The 25759-nt window shown below is 40.4% G+C and overlaps 2 protein-coding genes across 20 annotated transcripts in view; both read right to left on the bottom strand.

The window, feature by feature from the left end:
• Positions 1-6833, bottom strand: part of EPRS1 (glutamyl-prolyl-tRNA synthetase 1) — an 81537-nt gene extending 74704 nt beyond the window's left edge. For 5 of the 16 annotated variants that reach the window (XM_070055332.1, XM_070055330.1, XM_070055334.1 and 2 more), the window contains exons 1-2: positions 6538-6720; positions 879-963 (exon numbers count right to left, since the gene is read on the bottom strand). Coding sequence is in view for 10 of the 16 variants with exons in the window: in XM_070055328.1 (XP_069911429.1) it covers positions 879-963; positions 6538-6583 (131 nt within the window). In the remaining 6 variants the exon portion in view is untranslated. Of the gene's footprint in view, positions 1-878; positions 964-6537 lie in introns of all 16 variants that reach the window. The other 11 variants (XM_070055328.1, XM_070055326.1, XM_070055325.1 and 8 more) reach the window with 4 other exon arrangements.
• A 6750-nt stretch (positions 6834-13583) lies between these two features.
• The window catches only part of BPNT1 (3'(2'), 5'-bisphosphate nucleotidase 1), a 28324-nt gene continuing 16148 nt past the window's right edge, over positions 13584-25759 (bottom strand). For 2 of the 4 annotated variants that reach the window (XM_008268412.4, XM_008268413.4), the window contains 6 exons: positions 25142-25190; positions 23440-23531; positions 22296-22340; positions 18628-18825; positions 15620-15725; positions 13584-14559 (listed from right to left, as the gene is read on the bottom strand). In XM_008268412.4, the coding sequence (XP_008266634.1) occupies positions 14411-14559; positions 15620-15725; positions 18628-18825; positions 22296-22340; positions 23440-23531; positions 25142-25190 (639 nt within the window). In that variant the 3' untranslated portion in view covers positions 13584-14410. The remainder of the gene's footprint in view (positions 14560-15619; positions 15726-18627; positions 18826-22295; positions 22341-23439; positions 23532-25141; positions 25191-25759) is intronic. The other 2 variants (XM_002717505.5, XM_070055335.1) reach the window with 1 other exon arrangement.

The following is a 25759-nucleotide window of genomic DNA, read 5'->3' on the forward strand; positions in this document are numbered from 1 at the left end:
GAACCAGTAGATGGAAGATCTCTCTCCCTCTCTGTTGCTCTCCCTTTCAAGTAGATGAAAATAAAAAATAAACATTATTTCAAAAATTGTACCTTTCTCAAACATATCTTTCTACATATATGAATTTTATGCATTTATGTCCTAATTTTTTTCCACAATTTTTTTATTTATTGAAGAGGAAGAGAGAGAGATATAGAAAATGATCTCCTGTTTTTTGGTTCACTCCCCAGATGCCTGCAAAAGCCAAGGCTGGACAGGAGCCAAAGCTTGGAGACAAAACTTGACTCAGGTCTACCACATGGGTGGCAGGAACTCAATTATTTGAGTCATCATCACTTGCTTTCAGGGTCTGCATTAGCAGGAAGCTGGAGTCAGGAACCAGACACTCTGATGTGGGAAGCAGGTGTCTTAACTGCTATACCAAATGTTTGCCACTGATGTCTGGCTTTTCTTTTTAACTAATATTATATTACACACATAGCCACCATTAAAAATTCTTCATAAGCCTCTTTATTTTTCATATATGCTTAATATTCTATGCTGTGGACTTAACAAATTTATTTATTTCCTATTTTGTTGATTTTAAATACATCTAACCTTCCAGCAGAATAATTATTAGAGTAAAACTTAAAGGCTTTATATATAAATCTTTCTGTATACTTGTAGTTCCTTTTAAATACACTATGACTAGAATCAGAAAGCTTGCTGGCAAATATCAGCCTGTGGGTTCCCATTCTCTTAGCTTTTAGAATGATGAAGAAAAGTACGTTGCCTTCTAAGAACAATCTACCTAATTAGCAAGTAGCACAGGCACACATTTAATGCTGAGTATTTTAAAAAAGATGTTTGGAACAACACAAAGATGTAAAAGCACTTACTCAGAAACACGAAGAATATTCTCTTTCCCTTCTTCAACAGAAATGCTGACATCACCTTTCAAGTGTTCCACTGCCAGCAAAGCTCCTATAAATGATAGGATGAAAACATTTCTCTTTGAAAGCAATGTAGTACTTATAACTTGAATCATAAAGCAACGAGGATGAGTTAACAAAGCATATTAAGTTTTATAAGGAGTAAACTTTCCCCAGGACTCTGTATACATAAAATTTATTCTTCTGTCTTACAGAAATAACATCAGAATCCATTCATTAGCACAGTCTAACTGCTTTTGAATGTGCTCAGCTTCCAGTTAATGATACTAAAATTTATCTTTTCCTCCCTCAAAAGTCAAGAAGAAACTAGAATAGTGATTTTCATGAAAGTACATAGCATTTGAATGATCACTATGTTGCAGACACTAAGAAATGTTTCACAATCATCAGACTTGCTGTTGTTTTGCTTTTTTTTCTAACTTGAAAGGCAGAGTCACAGAGATAAAGAGAGACAGAGACAGAAGCAGAGAGAGAGAGAGACCTCCCACCTGCTGATTCACTTCCCAAATGTCTGTAACAGCTGGGACAGGGCAAGGACAAAGCTAGGAGCCTATAACTCCATCCGGGTCTCTCACATGGGAGGCAGGAGCCCAAGTATATGGGCCACAGTCTGCTGTCTCCCAGGCACTCACAGAAAGCTGGATTGCAAGCGAAACAATCAAGACTTGAACTGGCAATTTGACAGGAATACAGGTGTCCCAAGTGGGGGCTTAATCCACTGTACAACAATGCCCACCTCTCTTAAAATCTGTAATCTTTCTAGCAACCTTAACAGTTATATCTAATCTCATTTTACAGAAGAAATTGAGCCTTAAAGAGATAATAAATACCCAATCGAATATTGTTGGCTAAAAATACAGCAGTCAAGATTTACATGCAGGTGTAAGGTAGTTCAGTCCTTAAACTCTAAAACACAGTACAATACTGTCTTCTCAACACATAATAAAGTTTGCTAAATTCAGACTCATTAATCCTTTGTCCCTTAATTTGATTAAGATGGACGACTAGCACCCAGACATTGGTTTCTATTTTTTTTTTTTTTTTTTTTTTTTTTTTTTGACAGGCAGAGTGGACAGTGAGAGAGAGAGACAGAGAGAAAGGTCTTCCTTTGCCGTTGGTTCACCCTCCAATGGCCGCCGCGGCCGGCGCGCTGCGGCCGGCGCACCGCGCTGATCCGATGGCAGGAGCCAGGAGCCAGGTGCTTTTCCTGGTCTCCCATGGGGTGCAGGGCCCAAGCACCTGGGCCATCCTCCACTGCACTCCTTGGCCACAGCAGAGGGCTGGCCTGGAAGAGGGGCAACCGGGACAGAATCCGGTGCCCCGACCGGGACTAGAACCCGGTGTGCCGGCGCCGCTAGGCGGAGGATTAGCCTATTGAGCCGCGGCGCCGGCCCCAGACATTGGTTTCTAAACACTATGTTCTGCAGGAAATAAAGCCATGTCATGGAAGGTACAAAATATACATGGAAAATCTCTTGCTAGACAGTTGTACCATGGTTTGAATGTTTGCCCTCCCCAAAACTCACATTAAAATTGAGTTGCCAATGTAACACTTTTTTTTTTTTTTTGACAGGCAGAGTTAGTGAGAGAGAGAGACAGAGATAAAGGTCTTCCTTTTCCGTCGGTTTACCCCCAAAACGGCCGCCATGGCTGGCGCGCTGCGCCCATCCAAAGCCAGGAGCCAGGTGCTTCCTTCTGGTCTCTCATGCGGGTGCAGGGCCCAAGTACTTGGGCCATCCTCCACTGTCTTCCCAGGCCACAGCAGAGAGCTGGACTGGAAGAGGAACAACCAGGACAGAATCCAGTGACCCAACCGGGACTAGAACCTGGGGTGCCAGCACTGCAGGTGAAGGATTAGCCTAGTGAGCCACGGCGCTGGCCCAATGTAACAACACCTTTAAGAGATGGAACCTTTATGAAATATTTAGGTCATGAGTACTGAGTCCTCATAAATGGACTAGTACTATGGAAGTGGGTTCACCCCCTCTGGCTTTCCCTTTCTCTCTTTGTCCTTCTGGCATGTCATGACATCATGAAGGTCCTCACCAGATGTGGCCCCCTGACCTTGAACTTCCCAAACTCTAGAACTGTGAGCCAATAAATTTCTGTTCATTATAAATTATGTAGCCTGTGGTATTCTGTTACAGCAGAACAAAGCAGACTAAGACAGCAAGGAAATCTCAAAAGAAAGATAAATATATCAGAAGGACAACGGAGGACAACTTAAAGAGGCTCCCATGGGCAAATCAAGGCAATGTGCCCATCCATGAGAGAAATAGGAGTGTATCCACAGAATGGGAGCCTATCCACCAAATGAAAGGAATGAATTGCTGTTATAGGGAACAAGACAGATGGCATTTTTCAGAACTAACAGAAATATTCTATATTATCATTGTAATTGAGGACTACATACTATATATTTGTCAATGTGTAACTTAAAATTGGTGAACTTCATTAAATGCAAGTTATAACTCAATAAAGCTAACCTTAAATAAAATGTTTAAAAAGAGTTGAAATAATACAGAGTAGAAACTATCAAGCACATTCTACTATGAATTTTTAAAGCTCTTCTCACACAAAAAAAGCCAACTAATAGATGGTACAATCAGAAGACTACTATTTGGCAACCATCCCAACATTCAATTAAGCAGAAAGCATTATCAGATGCTGAAACCAGTGGGCAAAGGTACAAGGGAATGCAGAATTTTTACATGGTCCTGAAGTATCTCCTCATTAAAATGTCTAGTATGGGGCGGTGCTGTGACACAGCAAGCAAACTCGCCGACTGCTGGTTCAAGTCTCTGCTGCTCCACTTACGATCCAGCTCTGCTATGGCCTGCGAAAGCAGTACAAGATGGTCTAAGACCATGGGCCCCTGCACCCACGTGGGAGACGGGAAGAAGCTCCTGGCTCCTGGCTTTGGATCAGCGGGGCTCCGACCATTGCAGCCATCTGGGGCCTGAACCAGCAGATGGAAGACGCCTCTCTCTCTCTCTCTCTCTCTCCCAGCCTCTCCTTCTCTCTCTGTGTAACTGACTTTTAAATAAATAAATAAATCTTAATAAAATAAAATGCCTATTAATTGACAGACGAAACCCTACAGTGAGGACAGCTGGCAAACACCAGGAGTCAAAATAAGAATCATCAGTAATGAAAAAGCTAAAGTCATGCATTAATTGATGGGTTGCAAAAAAGATTAAGAAATGACTTTTGCAATGAGTAAGAAATAACTGAGTTATCCTTGCCGAAGATGCATAGGCAGAGGCTGGCGCTGTGGCTCAATAGACTAATCCTCCGCCTGCAGTGTCGGCACACCGGGTTCTAGTCCCAGTTGGGGTGCCAGATTCTGTCCCGGTTGCCCCTCTTCCAGGCCAGCTGTCTGCTGTGGCCAGTGAGTGCAGTGGAGGATGGCCCAAGTCCTTGGGCCCTGCACCCCATGGGAGACCAGGAAAAGCACCTGGCTCCTGGCTTCAGATCAGTGCGGTGCACAGGCTGCAGTGCGCCAGCCGCAGCGGCCATTGGGGAGTGAACCAACAGAAAAAGGAAGACCTTTCTCTCTGTCTCTCTCTCACTGTCCACTCTGCCTGTCAAAAAAAAAAAAAAAAAAAAAAAAAAGAGAGATGCATAGGCAGAATCTAGCCACAAGGAAACATCAGGATATTCTTCAAGTAAGCAGTTTGTAGCCAGCACAGAGGTCAAAGCTATGAATGCCAAAGGAAGAAGAATAAACTATTCCACACTAGAAGAAAGTGATGAGATACTCAACAAGGTGCAAACGGAACTTGATTTTGGATTCTGGTTCTCATACTACGGAGCACACTGTTGGAATAGTTAGTGTTAGTTAAGAATGGGGTCTGTGCATCAGAGCAAAGGAACTGTATCAATGTGGATTTCATGACTTTGATAGCTGTGTGAGATCATGAGGTTTCCTTGCTTGTGAGAGATGCACACTGGAGTATTCTGCAGTGATGAAGCATTGCATCTGCAATATGCTCTTGGATAGTACAGAGGGAGAAAAGGTCTTTGTTGTAGTCTTGCATCTGATTTAAAACTAAAAAAAGAATACTGAATGATATAAAATAGGGCAATTCTAGCAATGAAATTCATTTTCCTAAATATTTCATCTTACTGTATCATTTAAAGATAAAATGTATTTTAATTAAACAACTAAGAAGAATTCAATCAAAAACAAAAGAGGAAGAAGAGGGGCAACCAGAAAAGCAATGTATGCTTGTATTCTATATCTGGTCTATGGCTGAAAAGGACACCAAATTTCCATAAGATTGTTCCAGAACACTAGAAGAATGTGGGTGAGCTCTATGGTTCATTACAGAAACAGATCTGTCACCTTCTGTGTGACTTTCTAAGTAACATTTGTAAAAACTGTAACTAATACTAGTAGTTAAAAAGTGTCAAGAAGCTTACCTACTCTCCTGCAACCAACTCTGGATGGAAGGCATTACATCCCCTATCCTAAATAAGGTAATTGTGGGAAGGAGCTCAACAATGAATTTGTCAAGGTTCCACAACTAACATATGGCAGTCAAGGTTGAAATCGGGCTTCCAGGAACCAAATCGTGGAGGCCACACTGCTCAGTGCCTTTCCAGTTCAAGAATCAAAGTAATTTCTTTTAGTGTTCATTATTTGTTGTGTGGTTAGTACATAATTACTGGAACCAAACACTAAATTTTAAATATTTAACATAGCTATTAAGTTGTGTTTTGGTTTCAACACACAAACACACACACACACACACAAAACACCACCCGTTAAGAATATAACAAGTAATTTTATCAGCCCTACAAGGCCAATTTGTATCTAAAAGTTTGGGCTTCTGGAACATTTATTGTGTCTATATTTAGCAAATACGAGATCAGTAAACTACTTAAATGCTTCTTTGTAATTTGCCAAATGAGTGAAAAGGCAGGAATTCTACGGTATCCAGCCGCAACAACCTTGGCCACGATGAAAAAGCAATTTCAAATAGAAAGCTAAGCCGCATCGGGTAGGTGACGGGGCTGGCATTTACTACATCCAGGACGTGTAGTAAGGCAACTCCATCTGCAGTGTGCCGCAATTACCCCACCACCTTGAATTAAAAACACACCCTCGGTTGAAATCCCAAGTGCTGATGCTTCCATCTGAGCCCGATAAAATGTAAGGAAAAATCGAGGCAAGTAGACTGATGGCTTTTTCTGAGAAGGGGAGGGAAAGGAAGGAAAGAGAGGTCGGTGCGTGGAGGAACTCTAAGAAAAGCGATGACAATGGGATCTTAGGTTTTAACGTGGTATTTCTACGAGTAACTCTCGGTCTCCATTTCAAAATGGGAGAGGGAAGAGTCATCCCGGAGAGAAGGTCTGAAAGCGAGCCTCGTGTCGCCCAGCCCCGGCTCACACTGCGCCTCCCTCCACGCCCGGGAAAACTGCCTTCAGGAGCAGCTCACGGGCTGCGGGGAGAGGCCCACCAGGCAAGCAGTCCCACAAAGGTGCAGGCCCCATCTCCCTAGACCACCCCCGTCACCGCGCAAAGCCGGGGCGACCTTTCTCGCCCCGCACCCCGCCTGGCTGATGCAATCAACACCCGCCGGCAGCCTCGGCCCCTTACCCAAGGGAGGATCTCCTGAGTTCACGGTTAGACAGAGCGTTGCCATCTCCACCAGTCTGCTGGTCTACCTTGCCAGTCCACCTGTCTGGCGCCCGAAACGCCCCAGACTCGCTGAAAGCGAGGATGCAACGTGTGCGTGCTCCCGACGCGCCGCAGCCTTCGCCCCGCCCCCGCGTCGTGGCCACTGTCGTCCTCGCGCACGCTGCCGTACGTCAATACCACGCGCCGTCTCAGCACCCTCTGGCGGCTAAGGTCACAAGAGTCTACGTGGCTCTCCAAACCGCCGTAAGAAAGACGCTGAAGTGCACGCGACTTTACGACACTTCGTAGAGCGAAGTAAGGAAGCGTCGTCTGTACTTGGAGGTTTTCGCTCGCGTCTCTCTGCCGAAGAGGGTTGCGTGTATTTGGATGTATGATCACAGCCACTCTCCAGAGTTGGCAAGGTGCCTGCATCAGAGCAAGGCCGCCTCTCTTGTTAACAGAATCTCAGGAGTGGGCTCCATATCATATCAAGTTCGGCAGGTTATTCTATGCAAAACAAACCATGCGTTGTAACTTCCTCCCTTGCAATTGGTGTCTTCTGCACACTTTGTCATTGTTAAGATCCTTGTATGTTAACACTTTTTATTTAAGCTTTTTTAAATTTATTTTTTAAGGAATACAAATTTCATAGATACAGCTTTAGGAATATAGTTATTCTTCTGGATTTCAGTTCCAAACTAATCTGTTAATTCAATTTAAAAATTTTTGAAAGCAAAGTAACACAGAAAGAGGGAGAGGAGAGAAAAAAGAGATATCTTCCATCTGTTGGTTCACTCCTAAAATGCCTAAAACAGCTAGAGCTGGGCCCTGTCAAAACCAGGACTCAGAAACTTCATCCGGGTCTCCCTTGTGGGTGGCAGGGATCAAAATACTTTGGCCAACAGCTGCTGCTTTCCCAGAAGCATTAGCAGAAAGCTGGATCTGAAGTGCAGGAGCCAAAGCTCTAACTGGGACTCCGATATAAAATGCAAGAGTCCCAGGCAGCAGCTTAACCTGCTGCACTACAATGCCTGTTAATTTCGTTTTTCCATGTCCTTGTTCTGATGTATATGACCAGGAGATATAGGGAGGGATGACAAAGTCCCTGCCCTCAAGGTGCCTACAGTCTTGTAGGTGAAAGAAAGGTAAATAGAGATTGCTCTACAGTGGTATATATGTAACAACTGAAATGTGTTTATCTTACATCCATTTTGGAAATGAGAACAAAAATAATAAAGCTTGCAGAAAGTACAAAGGTAGCTCAGAAGATGGAAAATGGTCACCCATGGTGAGTGGAGGACAGTGGAGAGAACAGTACAGGCAAACCCTTGTGATGGGATGGTCTATTTAGGGGATGGAAAGAAGTTGAAGGAAGAACATGAGCTAAAAAGCCTGGAGTCAGGAAGCTGTGAGTACTTGGATAACTGATTGGTTCATTATTCAGACTATAAAATATTTTGGAAATGAAAGATTAAAAGGCTTCAAGAAAGAGCCTAAATTATGACCAATTCTGCATATAATATTGCATTAGATTTTATCCTATGGTAGGAAGGTAGAGTTTTCAGCAGGAGTAAGAGATGATCAGGACTCCATTTTACAAGGAAGATCACTTTATTTTATTTTATTTTTTTGACAGAGTTAGACAGTGAGTGAGAGACAGACAGAGAGAAAGGTCTTCCTTTTCCGTTGGTTCACCCCGCAAATGGCTGTCACTGCTGGTGCGCTGGCTCCGAAGCCAGAAGCCAGGTACTTCTCCTGGTCTCCCATGCGGGTGCAGGGCCCAAGTCTTGGGCCATCCTCCACTGCCTTCCCGAGCCACAGTAGAGCACTGGACTGGAAGAGGAGCAACCGGGACAGAATCCAGCACCCCAACCGGGACTAGAACCCAGGGTGCCGGTGCAGCAGGCGGAAGAGTAGCCAAGTGAGCCGTGGCGCCAGCCAGGAAGATCACTTTAATAACAGAATAGCGCATGGTTTGGAATGGGCAGAAATGGAAATAGTTAAGATAGTATTGTGGGGGCTGGCGCTGGGTCTTAGTGAGTGAGGCTACCATCTGCTGTGCCGGCATTCCCATATGGGCGCCTGTTCAAGTCCCAGCACCCCACTTCTGATCCAGGACTCTGCTATGACCTGGGAAAGCAGAAGATGGCCCAACTCCTTGGGCCCCTGCATGGGAGACCTGGAAGAAACTCCTGGCTCCTGCCTTCGGACAAGTGCAGTTCTGGCAATTGTGGTTATCTAAGGAGTGAACCCGCAGATGGAAGACCTCTCTCTCTCTCTCTCTCTCTCTCTCTCTGCCTCTGCCTCTCTGTAACTCTGCCTTTCAAACAATAAATAAATATGTAAAAAAAAAATAAGACAGTATTACAACAACCCATATGGGAGAAGATAAAAGATGAAGGCTTAAACCAAGGCAGTGGAATCAGAATTGAGTCTAGAGACTGTTTCGGACATATTTAAAAAGTAGAGTCAACGGTGACATACACAGTGCCAGGGAAGCAGATGGTGAGAGAGAAGTAAGTATGTCTAGGTTTATTACTGAATTCAGGTCCGATGACCCAGGAGACAATTATGTCAATCTAAGGCGGCAAGCCAGCAGGGAAAACAGGTTTGACCAAGTTATTTTGTGCAAGATTCACTGAGATGTTTGTAAGATGCCTAGGTGAAAATATCCTTGTAGCAATTGTAGATTATAAATCTGGTGCTCAGTTGCAGTGTGTTGCTAAAGATACCAGTGGCTGTTAAAATATGAGATAAACCAAGAAAATATGTAGAGCTATGCCTATACAATATGGTAGGCGCTAGCCACATGCAGCCGTTTAATTTTTTCTAAAGCTTCATTGAGATATACTTTACATACCATAAAGTTCAACTATTTAAAGTACAGAGTTGTTATCACAATCAATTCCAGAACATTTTTATCAGCCCCAAAACTCTGTGCCCTTTAACAATCACTCTACATCCCCTTCAGCCTTTAAAATATTTTCAACAAGATAAAAATATTTTACAAAACTCCTCCAATTACTCTGTTTTAACCACTTAGTCTTCCTGTCTACTCGTTTTCTTCTTCAAAAATGCACTTGCTATTCCCACTAGAACTCTTTATAACACTTACCACACTATGGATTAATTCTGTTTACATATTATATTGCTTCCTAAGATCATGGGCTCAACAAAGAATAGACAACGCTGTGTTATGCTCACTGCTAAATGTTCAGTGTCTATGTCGTTCAGTGTCTAACATAATATGGCATGTGCTCAATGTATATGTATTTGTTGAATGAATGAATGGAAGCCAAGATGAGAGTATTAGGGGGAATTTTAAAGGGTTGATCGTGGCTACAGTACAGGTGATCAGAGGTGATGCTGGGGAAAGCAGCAGCTGGGACATGGAGTGCTTCACATGCTGTTATAGAGAACTTGCATTTTATCCTGAAGGAAAAGGGAAGCCATAAAGGATTTTGATTTAAAAAGCGTTATTGCTAGGTTGTCACTCTGTAGACAGTGTGATAGATGAGTCGGAGAAGAGCTACAGTGCAGACAGATTACTCAGGAAGACACTGTGGTGATTGCAGACAGAAATAATGAAGTATACCCTCTCTCCCCTCTGTTCATTGGAAATCAGTCTGTTGATGATTTTTTTTTTTTTTTGACAGGCAGAGTGGAGGTGCTTATCCTGGTCTCCCATGGGGTGCAGGGCCCAAGGACTGATGATTTTTTTTAAAAAGATTTATCTATTTGAAAGACAGAGTTAGAGAGAGAGAGGTAGAGACAGAGAGAGAGGTCTTCCATCTGCTGGTTCGCTCCCCAGGTGGCCGCAATGGCCGAAGCTGAACCGATCCGAAGCCAGGAGGCAGGAGCTTGTTCTGGGTCTCCCATGCGGGTGTAGGGTTACAAGGACTTGGGTCATCTTCTACTGCTTTCCCAGGCCATAGCAGAGAGCTGGATCAGAAGAGGGTCAGCTGGGACTAGAACTGGCACCCATAAGGGATGCTGGCGCTTCAAGCCAGGGCTTTAACCCGCTGTGCCACAGTGCCGGCCCCGATGATTGGGTTTTGTACAGCACTGAAATGAAATCAAAGATGTAGAAGCATACTCAAAGATGGAAACGCACTCATCCTTCGCCAGTGCTTCAGGGGAGGGGCGGGTGGGCACTGGGGCCCTGTGGGTGCATTCTTGTCATCTGAGACTCTGGAACTTTATGAGCAACTGAATCGAAACAGTGTTAAATTATGGAAACATTTACACTTTGGGATTGAGTACTTAAAACTGTATGATCACACTTTGCAAATGCTACTTTTAAAGCTATTAATAGACTTTGCACCTTTTCTCTGACAAGGAATTGTCATATTTAAATGTTTACATTCATCATGACTGCAGTAGAACTGGGGAGGGGGGAATGTAATTTTTTATGGGAATTTTGATATGAACAGAAACTAGTCATTTATTTATACAATAGGCTTGGCTCATAAAATGATTTTCAGATTTGGTATTCCTAATGTGGAACATGACTGTATTTTATTTTTAGTAGCAAATATGGGTGTAGACTGACAGACATAACTGAATGTCTTAATAAATTTAATTTGAAGATAAAAAAGAAATAATGAAGTATAAAGGTATAGTTTAATGTAGGATTAATGGGAATGGAAAGAGGATGCAGACTCAAAAATTGGGTAACTCAGGTTTTCATGTAAGAGCCTGTAGAAATACCTTTAAAATTAACCTCATGCTACATATGGTGGCTTTGTTTTTTTTTTTTTTTTTTTTTTTTTTTTTTTAACATTTTTACTTAGTTGAGAAGCAGAGAGAAATAGAGAAATAGGGAGTGAGCTCCCATGAACTGGTTCACTCCACAAATGCCTGCAACAAGCCAAGAGCCAGAAATGCAATCTGGGTCTCCCAGGTGGGTGGTAGTGACCCAACCACTTAAGCCATCAGCTGCTGCCTCAGAGGGTATGCATTAGCAGAAAGGTGGAATAAGGGGCAGAGCTGGGGCTCGAACCCAGGCACTCCAATATGGGATGCAGGTGTCTCAAGTGATATCTTAGCCACTAAGTCAAATGCCTGCCCAAACTGATTGATTGATTTCTTTTTCTGTCCTTTGTTTTGACTAGATTTAGTTCACTGTTCAGATGGAGAACTCTTCTTACAAGGAAGTAAATAAATTAAAGCAGTGACTTTTTTTAAAGATTTATTTATTTATTTGAAAGAGCTACAGATGAAGAGGGAGAGATGGGGAGAGAGAGGGAGAGAGAATCTTCCATCTGCTTGTTCACTCTCCAGATGGCTACAACACTACAACCACCAGGGCTGGGCCAGGCCAAAGCCAAGAGCTTCATCCAGGTCTCTGATTGACACCTTGTGGTTGGCAGGAACCCAAACACTTGGGCCATCTTCCACTACTTAGGCATTGGCAGGGAGCTAGATCAGAACCGGAGCAACCAGGACACAAACCAGTGCCCATATGGGATGCTGGCATCACAGGCAGAGGCTTTACCAGCTATACCATGATACTAGCCCCCAAGAAAGTGATTTTTAAATATAGCCTATTATCAGGACCATGTTGTGTTTGTAAAATAACTTGAGGAGTGGGCAAGAATGAAGAAGAGCTGTTTAGAAATAATACTGGTAATTCAGAGGTATCGGTAAGTCATCAAAGTAGATTTTTGGGAGTGTAGATGTAGAGTTTAAGAGTTCTATGCTGGATAAAAAGATTTTGGATTGATGGGCAATATGCCCACATGAAGCCATGAAGGTAAAGCAGGATCTGGTGAGAAAGTAGAAAGCCTAGAACAGAATCTTGGTGAATTGTGACACTTAAGGGAAGGAAGAAGAGATAGCAAGAAAGGTGATTAAAAAGTGGCCAGAGGGCTAGAAGAAAATCAGGACCATAAGAACAGTTCCAAGAGAGCACAGTTAAAGGTGTGAGGGCTGCAGAAACCTCTTTCTGTTGTATTATGATGCCCTGTAAAATAATACCATATAATCTTATCTGGTGAGCCTAATAATTAAATGATTATCAAAGTCACCAAAGTAGCCTTCTTAAAATATACAGAATAAAAATGGCTGAGACAGACCCTGTGAATCTTTAAAAAAAAAAAAAAAAAAAAGATTCTCATGTGCATAGAGTGTGGATCCTATTAACTTAAATCATTTGCTTAATCTACAAACAGAGATCTTAAAAACAATGGATGGGACAGATATTTAGCCTAGCAACTAAGATGCTCCTATTACATATTGGAGTGTCTGGATTCAATACTTGACTTCAGCTTTCTGCTAATGTAGACCCTGATAGGCAGCAGTGATAGCTCAAGTTATCAGATGTTTACCACCCTTGTGGAAGACCTGAATTGAGTTACCAGCTCCCAGCTTCTTCCCTTTGTCTGTGGCCATTGTGTTACTTTAGGGTATAAACCAGCAGATGAGTACTCTCTCTCTTTGGCTCTCAAATAATAATGATTTAAAAAAGGGGGGGGGGGTAATGGACAGAGACCTAAAAAATAAAATCATAGGCATAATGTCAGATTTTGATAATGTTATAAACTCTCATTAGAAGGAATAAATGTAATTATCCAACTTTCCAGTTAAGCTTTATAAAGATGCCATACAATAAACTAACCTCCAAAGTAGAGAATCTGTAATTTTTTTTTAAAGAGTTATATTATCTATTTGAAAGGCAGAGTGACAGATAGCGAAAAGACAGACAAAGAGATCTTCCATCCACTCCCAAATGGCCATAATAGCTCGAGCTGAGCCAGGCCAAAGTCAGCAGCCAAGTTCTCCATCCCAATCGTGCAGGCGTGTAGCAGGAACTTAAGTATTTCAGCCATCTTCCACTGCTTTCCCAGGAGCATTAGCAGGGAGCTGGATAGGAAGCAGAGCAGATAGGACTGGAACCAGCAATTCCATATGGGATGCCAGAATTGCATGTGCTGGCTTAACACACTATGCTACAACACTGGCCCTGAGAATTTATAATTTTTAAATAGTTGAAAATACAAGAGCTTGTGAATAACAAAAAGAACTAAGATTAAGTGATTTATTTTGAAGAAACTTTCATCATAAATCTGTTTAATCAACATACATAACATTATATGTATTTGTACATAGAACAGGAACATACTAAAAATCACTGAGAAAACAGGACTGAGATTCCAAACAAATGACTGGGCTATGTCCTAAAGAAATCAGTATTTTTTTTTGGTAAGTATTCTTTTTTTTTAAAGATTTATTTATTTATTTGAAAGAGTTACACGCAGAGAGAGAGAGAGAGAGAGAGAGAGAGAGATGGTTCACTCCCCAATTGGCCGCAACAGCCTGAAAGCTGTTCCAGAAGCTTCTTCCGGAAGCTCTGCTCCAAGAGCTTCTTCCAGGTCTCCCATGTGTGTGCAGGGCCCAAGGACTTGGGCCATCATCTTCCACTGCTTTCTCAGGCCATAGTAGAGCAGCTGGGACTCAAACCAATGTCCACATGGGATGCCAGCACTGTAGGCGGTGGCTTTACCCACTATGCCACAGCACCGGCCCCAAGAAATCTGTTTTATAAAATAGGAATGTTGATTCAACAACTGAGCCTTATGGTCAACTAGAGCTAAACCTTTTTTCATTTCTTCACATAAAAAGAGGAAAAAAATCACATATTAAGGTTTGCAAATTCTCCAGATGACGAATTTGGTCTGGCTGATTAATCGAGTTCAATACTTTAATTCTATTTCTTGATCCTAAATAACTAAATGTAAATCACTGATAATAACAATGAATAAAGATGGAGCTCTGATCCCATTCAATTAGTTTAAAAATCTATTATTTTATGAACAAGTCCTTTACCTAGCTAAGTAAATGAAATTGTCCTTTAAGGAACAAGTGCCTGTTTAACAGATTCTGGAACTCGACTCGCATAGTAGTCATAATTTCTCAGTGCAGCCAGGACTCCTGCAGAGTTCATGTGCTTCACTTCCTTGTTGTACTGGAGGGCATTTCCATGGATATCAGTTAACTTGCCTGTAGAAAAAACATCAATACAACATTAATGGCCAATGGAATCAGGCCAGTAGTTTTTAATTGCCTTTTGTTTCCCTATTCAATAATAGCCAATAAATTTAGAATAAAAATAGCAAGCAACTATAAAGGTTAAAATTTTAATTCAATTAAAATTTGAGAATATAGAAAAATTGTAACCAAAGAATTATTTTTTGTCTCCAATTAAGATTCTTTTCATTTAGCATTTTCAATTTGTATTTGTCAGTAATCAATCAATTTCCTTTTCTCAAGGTGTCAATCATTCCTATTGGTTATACTTCATCATCAGAAATCACAATTTCTAAAATGTCTTCTTCATTCTATTATTTCATGTTACACTTGATTTGGTAAGAGTTTATGTGTAGTGAGCTCATGCAATGTTAAGTGTATAATATAATTTCATTTCACATTCCTAACTGTATTATATTAAAGTTTACATTCCTAATAAGAAAAAAGAGTAATGACACACAGTCTAACCTCCTCATCATACAACATGCCAAGATTGATAAAATAGTATTTTAGTAGAAATGACAGAAAAAATTAAGTATTTTACTGCCTTTAAAAAAATTTTACAGGGATTTTAAAAGGCATTGCTTAGAACAGTATATATGAACTGATGTCAATCTGAGGTTGAAAGATCATCTTACTATGATTATGAGTGCATTTGTACATATTTTCGGTCAGGTTTTTTAAAAATTCTAGCTCTATGATCTTTAGTACCAGTAATGAGAAATTCATCAATACTGTCTTGAAAGAGACTAAATGATGATGAACATTCTACTTTTCTAGGAAAAAATTCCAAAATATTAAAGCTATAAAAATGTATGTAGATTGACAATCAAAAAAGAAACTATAACTAAAGAAAAATAAATGTGCTGAAAACCTACTTTTCCATCTATGAAATGAGAGATGTGGACTGGATAATCTCTTAAGTTTCCTTCTAGTTTTTATGTCCAAAGAATCCAGGTAAAGTGAAACCACTAAAATACTATGTCTTAGCATAATATAAATACTATGATTCCCCCAAATAAAATGGACCAACCTCCTACAGCATGTAAAATGACTTCCGGGGCACAGGTATCCCATTTCTTACATCCAGGACTTGCAAATACATAAGCAGAGGCTTTGCCTTCAATCAGCTGAATTATCTGTAAGGTAAGAAATAATAATTATCCCTCAATATCCCTCAAATATCCTTTTCATGTTTGAAGCACAAATAAGAAAAATTGCTTGATTCTACGAAGGATAGCTCATCAATCATATTCTGTCATACTTAATGGGTGAAAGCTGTTAGCAGATTTAAATGATACCAGTATTATGAAGAAATAGAATAGATGCATAATAAGACAGCAATCTGAAGGGGAAAAACTGGTAAAATAAACTACAAAAGATATCTGAACACTCTACATATTCCAAGTTAGATAAATTAAGATTTTCTTATTTAATGTTATTTTTCTTAGTAAAAAGCAATATATATTTATGTAAAAACATTTTTTAACTTCTAAAATATTGATCATTATTGAATAAAGCAAAGAGAAATAGCAAGCAGTAAATAACATACAAATTGTGACAAGTCCTAACAGATGCTCAATGTTGACTGGTCTGACAAGTACTTTCCTAATTCTTCAAAATTATATCTATGCTGTTTCCACTACCAAATACAAAAACTTTTAAATAGCCATCCTAATATTTCCTGTAATGCTCATACAAAATTGAGGTCACTGATAGAACCTGAATGACTCTAAATAGTGAGTTGCTATTCAAGTTTTCAACAATCATTGACCTTTTTAGTTATATTATAAAATCATTATTACTACAGAATTCAGTATTCACATGAAAAGACCAGACTGAGAGAATGAGGAAAATCTCAGTGAACATGAAATAATCAAGTATTTTTTTTAGGTACTATTCACAAACATTTCAACCTTGTTGTAGCCTTTTTTAAAAAAATGTCTAGTTATTTATTCTTATTTGAAGGAGTGACAGAAAGAGAGAGAGAGAGAGAGAGAGAGAGAGAGAGAGAAATCAATCAGTCTACAATCTGCTGGTTCGCTCGACAAACACCTGCAACAACTGGGTCCGAGGCACATAGAAGCCAGGAGCCAGGAGCTCTGTCCATGTCTCTGATGTAGATGGCAGGGACCTAACAACATGAGCTATCACCAGCTGCTTTCTAGAGTGTGCATTAAGCAGGAAGCTATACTGGAAGCAGGGGTAAGATTCCAATATGAGATGCATCCCAAGAGGTGGCTTAACCTGTTGTACCTCAATGTCTATCCTAGACTTTGAGTAATACATTTTTTTGTTATTTTTAAATATTTATTTATTTATTTGCTTTGAGAGACATAGTTGCAGAGATAGATAGAGAGAGAGAGAGAGAGAGAGAGAGAGGTCTTCCATCCACTGGTTCATTCCCCAAATGGCTGCAACAGCTGGCGCTGAGCCAGGAGCTTCCTCTGTGTATCCCATGTGGGTGCAGGTGCCCAAGCACTTGTTCCATTCTCCACTGCTTTCCCAGGCCATCAGCAGGGAACTGGATCGGAAGTGGCGCAGCTGGGACTGGAACTGGTGCCCTTATGGGATGCTGGTGCCGCAGGTGGATGCTTAACCTACTATGCCACAGTGCCAGTCCTAGGGTTTTCTTTCATTGAACAAATGTGTCAAGTCTAATATTATCTGAAGAACTATTGCAGGTCTGTTTTTTGAGTGGAGAGGGGCTGCAGATCCTCAAGGGGGCCCTTGATGTAAAAAAGTTAAGAACTGTCCAACAAGGCTTTTCAAGAGGAGAAGAGACATACAAGGATGGACACTTTATTTATTAGGAGAGTGGTGTCCTTTGAGAATAAGAGTTAATAGGCTTTTGTGATTACAACAGTGGCAAAGAGAAATCACACCTGTCACTATTTCTACTATAGTGAAGACCAGAAATAATTTTCACTTTGAAATGTTGTATATTTTTTCCAAGTTTTAATTCTCATTCTTCACTGTTATCAGTAAATGCTTTTAGGAGCACCAAAAACAGTTGAGTATTGCTTCTAAAACAAGAGAAATGAGTTCTTCAGTTCAGTGATTAATTATTATTTGCCTTCCTGTTGTTGGGCACTCAAGTGAAAAATACACATGTGTCTGGACCTCCACACCATTCAGTATCACTAGAACCCAAGTATGAGATGAGGATACAGAAGACTACATTCCATGCTGATAGGCTTGGATTTTAAATTCTTGTGATTAGGAATCATCCAAGCATTTGGGACAGGGGATAACTTTTTCCATTTTTAATTGTTCTGGTAACATTTGTGGACTAGACTGAACAGGGAGACGACTTCAGTATTCTGTGTGAGAAATGACAGGTTGCAGCTAGGATAAGCTAGGATACTGGCAATTGAAATGGAGACATCAGGGAAATAGTTCCAAGTTAGATGGGTAGGACCAGACTGATAGGATTTGAAGAAAGGAGACATCAAGGGTGACTTTCAGATGTCCTGATAGGGCAGTTAGGAAAATGGTGGTGCCATTAACCAGATAACGATTAGGAAAAGGAACACATGTAGGGATGGGAAAAAAGAGGAACAGCTTCCGTGGCACATGTTGAATTTGGGATACCTCAGAGGATTCATCATGATGATATGCAAGGGACAATCAGATGAAAAAAGATTGGGGCTAGGGATGTAGATCAAATTGTGTCCCATTTCACAATTTTCTCAAGAGGTTGGAAGCCTGGATGAAAGAATCGGGGGATAGGGAAGGGGAGTTACCAGGAAGGGGTTGGCAGGCCTGTCCTGTGAACCTGTAGAAGGTCTAGGGTATATCCTAGGAGGGTCCTTAATAAGAGGTGTGGGGTCCTGCCTTGATGAATTTTACTAACACTAAAAATGACCTGAATTTTATGAAATCTCCTTTAAATTGAGATGTAGCTGAAATGTATAATTGGTAACAAATCACACTCTTTAATCCCTTCTCTTAAGCTCTTATTTCAAGTTCTGAAAAAGTTCAGTATTTCCTCCAGTGATTCAGTTGCATTTCAGAGCAGATGACAGATCTTTTTCCTACCTTATTTCCGGCTCCTCCCACTCGCAGCACATCATCAGGATTCATTGCAGTAACACAGTCGGTAACCAACTTGTTGCTGTGGGATCGAGTAGTGGTGACAATATGTTTCCCAGCAGGGGCTTCTTTCAGTTGAAACCCAAAGGCACCTAAACCTAAAACTCCCCAGATTGTCCTCCCCAACACAGCATCTGGTCCTGCCTATGTAAACAACAACAAAGCTTGTAATCATTTAGAGAAGAAAACATTAGCCATTAATGGAATAGTTATACTGTTACAGTTAACAAATTTAGAATATGGAATATTTAGGTAGAGTTAACTATAAAAATGAAAACATGTCAAGGTTATAAAATATAAGAATATCACCGACAGCTTTTCCTGAGAAAATCAGCTGATTGGTCACGTCATTTTGGTCACGAGTTCCTAAGGGGCTGAAGGGAATTTTGGATTGTTCCCTAGAGTCCTCAGGAAAGGAACCACCACATACTGATTCATAATCTGAATTATAATCTGAATTGTCTAAGGATCTCTGTTTTATTTGAAAGTACCCATTTTTCAAAAGGTACTGAAGCCCCCAGGACAGGAAATACCATGTCTTCATTGCTATTTATCATTATGCAAGGAACAATAAAGGTCATGTTACCAAGGGACTAGGTAATAGGGAGAATGTATTTTGCTGCTCTAAGCCTATAGCTAATACACTGACAGCAAAGAGTAGGTATGGATAATGGGGTCAGATTAGTATTTTACTGACGACTGTAGTGGCAAAATGGCAATGATGATACATTCATACAATCTATTTTCTTTTGAAGAACTCACAATTTTTACATACATTGTTATATACGATAAGTCTTCAGAAAGCTCATGGAAAATAAGATGTATATCATCAAAAACTATGCATGGGCGGCCAGTGTTATGGCATGGAGAATTAAGATGCCTCTTACAAAACTGGAATCCCATTTTCAGATCCCAGTTCAAGTCCTGGCTACTCTGCTTCAATTCAGCTACCTGCTCCTAGGCAGTGGGAGATGGCCCTGGAACTTGGGCCTCTGCCACCCATGTGGGAGACCAGGATGGAGTTCCTGGATCCTGGCTTCAGCCTGGCCCAGATCTGGCTTTTGCAGCCTTTTGAGGAGTGATCCAGCAGATGAAAACTCAGTCTCTCCCTCTCTGTCACTCTGCCTTTCAAATAAATAAATAAATAAATCTTTTAAATCACAAGGTGACTAGAATGAGGACCCTAGTTTTTAAAAATATGTATTTATTTGGAAGGCAGAGTGATAGAGAGGCAGAGGCAGAGACAGAAAGGTCTTCCATCCATGGTTCACTCCCCTGGAGCTGGGCCGATCTGAAGCCAGGAGCCAGGAACTTCTTCCAGATCTCCCATGTGGGTGCAGGGGCCCAAGGACTTTGCATATCTTCTACTGCTTTCCCAGGCACATTAGCAGAGAGCTGGATAGGAAGTGGAGCAGCTGGGACTTGAACCGATGCCTATATGGGATGCTAGCACCAGCAGGCAGTGGCTTTACTCACAATGCCACAGCACTGGCCACAGCACTGGCCCTAATAAAACCATTCATGGCTTTCAAAATTTTTTGCACCAGAATAAACTTATCTTTTCATTTTCCACAAACTTTTTGAAGTACCCTTATATACTTGTATATGGACAAAAATAACCTGTATTTCAGGGAAAGTAAAACAGATACATAAAATAATTAGGAGCCATCAAAATACAACAATATTAATACAGAGGGCATACGTTATAGAGTTATAGGCATATTTTACTGAACATATATTTTATTGTATCAGGCATCATACTACATGCTTTACATGTATTATCTCATTCCATTCTCAGACCAACTCCATGAAATATGTATTATCATCCTTATGAGAAAGATGGTATTTGGAATCATGAAATGACCAGAATCAGGATTCTAATACATAATGAGCACTGGGCTCATCTGTGTTCAAAACTGGTATTCTTTTTATTTTTAAATTTTAAAAATTTTTCTTTATTTGAGAGGCAGAGAGATTAAAAAAAGAGAGCGCTCATCACCTGGGTTACTTCCCAAATGCTACAACAAGCTGGGAGTCCAGAACACAACCCAGGTTTCCCACATGGATGGCAGGAAACCAATGACGTGAGCCATCGCCCTGCATCCCAGGGTCCGCATTAGCAGGAAGTTAAAGTCAGGAGCTGAGGCTGGCAATCAAATCCAGGTAGTCCCCACATTAGTGGGGAGCTGGATCAGGAGAAGAGCAGCCAGGACTTGAATCAGCACCTATATGGGATCTTGGTATTGCCTACATCACAGTGCCAGTCATGGACATGGGCATATTAACCACTAGGCCATGCACCCACTCCCAAAACTGCTATTCTTCATACTCAATTGGTCTGCCTGAGTTTACTTGTCAAAATGTTTTCAAACATATCACCTTATTTGTCCTGGGTGCTGTCAGAGTGTAATATGCTTATGTTTTAAGTAAGGCTCTCTGAGAAGGAGGCATGGGGATAGGTGGAATGGTACTAAGAAGTGCCCTTAGGATCAACACCAGTGGAAGGAAGTAGGCTTCAGGGAATGCAATCCCATGATACAGCCATTTGGCCTTACTCAGGACTCCTGATCTCATTGTCTCTCTCCTGCAAAGGCTCTGCACCAATTTTCTGAGGGTAACAAAAGCTAATGTTTCATCTTCTGTTAATTAAACTTTATAATGGCACATAAAAAATTTAAATTAAATTTATATGGCACATATAAAATTTAAATGACACTATGCCATGTCATTTTCTGTAAGTGCCTATCAGCTTCAGAGTCTGTTAGAAGCCATAATAAAGTTTGAATTGTTAAGTCTTTTTTCTGGCTCAACAGAGCAATGTTGAGTACAGTAAGGACTGGGCCTGAGTTTGAATCTTAGCTCTGCCATTTACCAACTGGGGTGACCTTGAGCACATTAATTGCCTCAGTTTTCTTTATTTTAGATTATTTATTTTTTTGAAATGCAAAGAGACACATAGAGAGAAGGTGCTCCCATTTGCTGATTCATTCCTCCAAATGCCCATAACAGTCCAGCGGCTGGGAAACTCAGTCCTGGTCTCCTATGTGGGTGGCAGGAACCCAGTCACGTGGTCCATCACTGCTGCCTCCCAATAGCCACATTAGGAGGAAGCTGGAGTCAGGAGCCAGTGCTGAACAATAAACCCAGATATTCTGATATGGAACACAGACATCTTAACCACTAGCCTAAATGTCTATACATTCTCTTCTTTAATATGGGGGTAATGGTTATCTTAAAGGGTGTGGTGAGTATTAAATGAGATAATATATGTGAATCTTTTGAGCCTAGCAACACACAGGAAGCTCTTAAGTTCCTGTTGGATTTTAGCTATTATAATTATGATGATGATGGTTTTTTAAAATTTAGCCTTAAATATCACCAATACAGACAGGCAACTTTTCTACTGCTATTCACTGTAACTAATTTAAGGCATAAGCAAAAGAGAGGTAAGGAGAGTATACAAAAGGGAATGAGACAAAGGGAGAGATAATGAAAAGAAGCAGAAAGGGAAAGAATGAGCTGGTACATAGGATGGACAGTGGCTACCCAGGGAACCACAAACTGCCTACTTCTTTACTCACTACCAGAACCAGAACCCTAGCTATTTTTCTCACCTTTGCTTCACTCCTGTCTTCCCTTAACTTCTGCTTTTCATTGTTCTGTGGAAAATGAATACAGTTTTTCTAATCTCAGAAAGAAGTGAGGAAAATTATCAACAACTCCTAGTCATTTAGATCTTTTTCTTTGTTGAAAGGTGACATGCATTACAATGACTTCTATGAACTAAATGCCCTTCTTTTAAGTAACACTGACTTACTTTAAAGTTCACATAAAAACCACAAACTTGTATCTGCATATAATACTATATAAACATTAAAGTCCTATTAAAATAATTAATGGACACTTAAGCAATTCAGTAGGACTCTTCCAATCATGTATAACTATTTTGGTTAAGTTCTAAGAAATACATGATCACAAATAAAATTTATAATCATAAATAGCAGGAAAAGTAAATGTAAAGATTTATCCTGCTGTTAACTCAAACTGGAAATTCAGAAGTAACAGTCCTCACCCTGGAAGTATTGTTTCTCTAAAGTTCTATCAAGGTCACATCAATGTAAATATCTTAAGTATTTTATCTCAACAATTTCCTTTAAAATTTAATGTAATCTAATGGTATATTCTTGCTATGAAATTATAATAGTCTCTTGCTTTTAAGGAAGACAGTTTTCTTTGATGTATAATAGAAAGTCACAGCAGATCAGAAGATATAAAATATGAGAAAAGAGTGCAAAAGCATATTTAGTTGTTACCAATACTGACTACCATTTAGACACAACGGAGTATTACCAGGAAAACAACATGGCTAGCATTTTTTTTTTGCTTGAAAAGGTTCACTTTTAAATGCACTTTAAGAACCAACTGTAAATCAAATGTCTTGATGACCAAGCTAATCAAGAATCATGTCAGAAATTCCCAAAGTTCTGCACTTCAATCATAAAGCACAGATAAAAATAATACAATGCATACATTATAAATGTGTACATACACCTAAGTATATATTCCTGGTACCAACATCCCTAGAAGTTCTGATTCAGTAAGGCTGGGGTATGACCTGGAAATCTGTATTTTGAAATACTCCCCATGTGATTGCATGTACAACCAAGCTAGGAATCACTGGATAAGATGACATCAGGAAGCATATGCCACAGTAACTGTTCATACAGTAAAATATTTTTGCATCATTTATAGTATTACCTGGTAGTTGTAATATGGCTGGTTAATAATTCCTGCTATGGCTTTTCCTTCATAAGCAATTCCAATAAGAACTGTTACATTGTCAAGAAGGCCTATACAGAAAAAGTTAACATCAATTATATAACTTTCTCACATATCACTCATCATCAGTACAGCAACTACTTCAAGTTACTTTGCAATAAAGGTAAATAATTTGCAATAATGCATCCATAGTCAATTCTACTTATGCAAAGAGCACAAAATTATAAGGGGACTGGCCGAAGATAGAAATTGAGTCTTTGGCCACTTAATTTAATTGATAACCATGATCTCATGAGTACAATTTGTAAACCAATTAAATAAAGCATCCAGAACTGCAGCTATTATCATTAGGTCCCTCTATGTCCCTTCCACCACTCTCCAGCTCACTCTTACCTGATGCGTCACTTTATGTTCCTGGATTTCTCTCTAGACTTGCATTTCATACCTCTAAAGCAAGGTGTCTCAAAGTGGGGTATATGGACTACCTAGGAGTATTAGAACTATTACAATTTTCAAGACACATATCTTCTCAATCTCTTTCCTAGAACTTTTAAGTCAAAGTCTCTGGATATGGAAATCAAGACCTAAATAAGCTTTCTCAGTGCTTTTAAACATAATAAAGTTGCCCAGAATTTTCCTATTTCTCAATGAATGATGTTATAAGTAAACATGTACAAATATATACTTGCACAAACATACTATATGATTAATTCATTAAAGAAATGTCTCCTTAAGGAGAGTTTTTTCTAGTAATTATGAGAATTTTCTTTAAGCTATGAAGCTGAGAACCAATAAGAAAATCTATGTGGATCTTACTTTAAAAAATAAAATTCTAAGCTACTTCTAATTTTTCTCACCTTAGATCACTTCAGAAAGGAGAAATATTGTACTGTTTCAAAACTTATCTTTAAAGATGAGGGTGTATGGGGCCGGAGCTGTGGCGCAGCAGGTAAAGCTGCCGCCTGCAGTGCCAGCATCCCATATGGGTTCCATTTCAAGTCCCGGCTGCTCTACTTCCCATCCAGCTCTAAGCTATGGCTTGGGAAAGTAGTGGAAGATGGCCCAAATCCTTGGGCCCCTGCACCCACGTGGGAGACCAAGAGGAAGCTCCTGGCTCCTGGCTTCAGATCCAACCAGTTCTGGCCATTGCAGACACTTGGGGAGTGAACCAGTGGATGGAAGACCTCTCGCTCTCTGCTTCTGCCTCTCGGTAACCCTGCCTTTCAAATAAATAAATAAATAAATAAATATTAAAATAAAAAAAGATGAGGGTGTGGAGAAAGTCATTCCCAGAGGAGGGGAGAGTGAACAGGAAGGCATGGGAAGGTGGCAGCAGAGCAAGGGCAACATAGCTGTGTTTGTCATCGTTTTTCTCCCCCTGGAAAGCTGGAGATCTGGTATAGTTCCATTGGTAACGCTGATTTAAAATGTGAGTTATTCTCATCTAGGGGACTCAGAGTTGTGGACTGGTAGAGTTATATAGGGGGTGGTGTTTGAAAGAGATGAAGTTTCTTCTTTTGTTTTGATAATTACTGATTTATGACAATAATTGGATACCAGGAGCACAAATACAGCTTTAGAGAAAAACAGGGTACCAACGTTTCATACAGCACCTCAAATACTTACAGCTAAATGTCACATCCTAGTCCTACTTCTGTCAAGTACAAATAGAGATACCAACCTTCAGTATACTCCTTGGTACCATCTAAGGGATCAACCCAGACCACAAGCTTTAAAAAAAAAAAAAAGGAGAAATATTTTAATCAAATTTCCAAAAGTAGATTTAATAGAGTAAAATGACTGTTTTTTAGATTTATGTTATAGATGGCTTAAGATAATAACATCAGTAATGTGATATTAAAAAATCCACCTTATTGGCCGGCGCCGCGGCTCACTTGGCTAATCCTCTGCCTGCAGTGCCGGCACCCCGGGTTCTAGTCCCAGTCAGGGCGCCAGATTCTGTCCCGGTTGCCCCTCTTCCAGGCCAACTCTCTGCTGCGGTCCAAGAGTGCAGTGGAGGATGGCCCAAGTGCTTGGGCCCTGCACCCACATGGGAGACCAGGAGGAAGCACCTGGCTCCTGCCTTCGGATCAGCGCAGTGCTCCGGCCATAGCGGCCATTTGGGGGGTGAACCAACAGAAAAGAAAGACCTTTTTCTCTGTCTCTCTCTCTCTCACTGTCTAACTCTGCCTGTCAAAAAAAAAAAATCCACCTTATTATTTTTCTAATTATAGAAAAAGTCCATTTGAATTAGAAAAAAGTATGATTTAAGAATTTTAAATATTATATGCTTAACTTT

This window comes from Oryctolagus cuniculus, chromosome 13 (assembly GCF_964237555.1).
Source record: "Oryctolagus cuniculus chromosome 13, mOryCun1.1, whole genome shotgun sequence".
Taxonomy (NCBI): domain Eukaryota; kingdom Metazoa; phylum Chordata; class Mammalia; order Lagomorpha; family Leporidae; genus Oryctolagus; species Oryctolagus cuniculus.